A 2596-nucleotide genomic window follows, 5' to 3' on the forward strand; every position below is an offset into this window, starting at 1 on the left:
GGAGCAGGTTGGGAACACAGTAGGGGGCGCTCTCCTCTAGCAGTCTGGGCTGACCCCAGTCCTCCCGCTGGCTGACAAAAGGTCTGTGCTGCAGCGTATGAGGTTCTCTCCCTACAGTGAGTGACGCTCACAATTCCCCAGAGCTGAGCTAGGGGGCATGAGCTGCAGAGGGTGGTGTGTGGTGCACAGTGAGAGGCCCTCTCCCCGCTCTGATCCCCCACCCCTCCCTGGCACAATGGGGTGCTGGGTAAGCATGGATCCCAGCTGTGGGACTTGGTGTCAAACAGAGCTTGCAGACACTCCTGGGGACTAGAAACCCAGGTCACTTTGTCAAGAGTTGGGCTAATAGCTCAACTATGCTGGACAATTTGCCCCACAGATAATTACTCCTGAACTTGTAACGTCCCCCACAGCTCTGACTGGACAAACATTTCCCCTACTTCCTGTCATGCACAGTCACCATATTTCTGTGCCCTGACTCTCAGCTGCCCAGTGCCACCCCAGAAGTGGCAGCATGTCAGTGGTGGGGACTAAGCCCTTGACATGCAGTGGCTGTGTGAGGAGGCCAGTCACACGCATGAATGGTAGGCAATACAGTCATCAGAATCACTTGTGATCAGACGCACAGGAATCTCCTTGAGTATTTATTGCATTTGCAGACTCGATCATTCCAGACCCAGGTCCTCTTCAACTGGTGAACGGCTCCAATCGCTGCGCTGGGAGAGTCGAGGTGCTTCATAACCATCAGTGGGGAACCGTGTGTGATGATGGCTGGGACTTAACTGATGCTGGAGTCGTGTGCAGGCAGCTGGGCTGTGGGACGGCGTTATCAGCCCCAGGCGGGGCTCGATTTGGGAGAAGTTCTGACACTATCTGGCTGGATGAGGTTAACTGCACAGGGACAGAAGCTGCCCTCACCGAATGCAGGGCTCGGCCTTGGGGAGACAATAATTGTCACCACGGAGAAGATGCCGGTGTTGTGTGCTCAGGTAACCCTCCTCCGTCACATCACTGGGACTGCTTCCTGGAACAGGCTGGGAAGCTTTCAGCACAGTCCCTACTTCCCTGTCTGAGCCAGTGCTGACCCTAGTGTCTCAGCGAGGTGCTGGGGGGCTGTGCTGCAGGGAGAGGTGTATGTGTCCCTGTGAGAGACCTTCCGCCGTCTCTGCCCGCTCCAGTTCCAGTGTCAAGCTATGGCACAGTCTGGCCCTCTGTAGCCATTGGTCCCCCCAGTCAGATTCAGTGTCAGCTGGAGCCTGTAGCTGTTCACTGGGAACCCTGGGTCACTTTGCCAAGCATCAGGCTCCTGACCCCAGTGTCCCGGGAAATTGGCAACTTAACTAATGTTACCCTTGGCGTAGATGGGATTGGACATTGTCAGAGCCAGTAACACGGCGGTGTGGCCTAGTGGTCAAAGACAAGGTGGCATCGGGATCACAGTTGGAAATCACACAAAATATGAAAGCCAGAAACGGAGTCTGAAGCCTTGTCCAAGGTCAAGCCACAGTCAGAGTTGGTCTCTGGAGTTAGGCTGAGGAAGCAGGAACAAGGGGCAGTAATGGGAGCAAGGAGCAGGCACAGGGCCAGGCAGCAGGAGCCAGGAACAAGGGGTGGTAGTGGGAGGAAGGAGCGGGAACCGGGCGAGGAGGCAGGAACCTGGTCCCTGGGGTCTGGCCAGCAGCAGCCTTAGAAACGAGTTGCTCAGACAAGGGGTAGGATGGGAACAGGAAGCTTTACACCTGGAGGTGTCCAATCAGCAGTCTGCTTCTAGTCACCTGCCTGTGGTGGGTGGGCCTCTGCTGGTGGACCATTAGCTACTATTCCCTCATTTCACCGTGATGTGACGGGTAAAGCTGTAGTTCGGCAACGTCGTGGACCTGGGTTTGAGACCTGTAGTGCATGGGAGATGCCTAATTCTTTCCAATTTCCTGTATAAACAGCTGGGCCAACTTTGCCTAGCATGTCTCTCAGCTGCCCTGATTCACCCCAGAGGTGGCAGCATGTCAGTGGTGGGGAGTGAGCCCTTGATGGGTATCTGTTGTGTGGACCTGTAAGTGGGAAGCGCTACATTCTCCATTGTCACTAGTGATCACATGCACAGGAACCTTCCTGAGTGTTTATTCCCTTGGGGTGTTTGCAGACTCAGGCATTTCAGAAGTGGCTCAACTCCGACTTGTGAACGGCCCAAGTCGCTGCGCTGGGAGAGTCGAGGTGCTTCACAACCAGCAGTGGGGAACCGTGTGTGATGACAACTGGGATTTAACTGAGGCCAGAGTCGTGTGCAGGCAGCTGGGCTGTGGGACGGCGTTATCAGCCCCACGCGGGTCTCGGTTTGGACAGGGACCTGACCGTATCTGGCTGGATGAGGTAAACTGCACAGGGACAGAAGCTGCCCTCTCCGAATGCAGGGCTCGGCCTTGGGGAGAGCATAACTGTAACCACGTAGAAGATGCTGGTGTTGTGTGCTCAGGTAAGCCTCATCTCTTCTGGCATGGTGGGTGCTGCAGGGAGTGGATTAGGAAGCTTTCAGTGTAGCCCCTGGTTCCCCATCTGAGTTCCTGTGCCCCAGCATTGTGCTATGGGCCTGTACTGAAGG

At 55.7% G+C, this 2596-nt stretch overlaps 1 protein-coding gene across 1 annotated transcript; it reads left to right on the forward strand.

Moving 5' to 3' along the window:
- Window positions 1-659: 659 nt before the first annotated feature.
- On the forward strand, window positions 660-2470 carry LOC115271572 (deleted in malignant brain tumors 1 protein-like; the record flags this gene model as incomplete). Its single annotated transcript, XM_029914419.1, has 2 exons — window positions 660-989; window positions 2141-2470. Coding segments are annotated over 2 exons (660 nt in total), but the record flags the coding sequence as incomplete, so codon positions are not given.
- Window positions 2471-2596: the final 126 nt, after the last annotated feature.

This window comes from Terrapene carolina, unplaced genomic scaffold (genome assembly GCF_002925995.2).
Source record: "Terrapene carolina triunguis isolate 2854851 unplaced genomic scaffold, T_m_triunguis-2.0 Scaffold50675, whole genome shotgun sequence".
Taxonomy (NCBI): domain Eukaryota; kingdom Metazoa; phylum Chordata; order Testudines; family Emydidae; genus Terrapene; species Terrapene triunguis.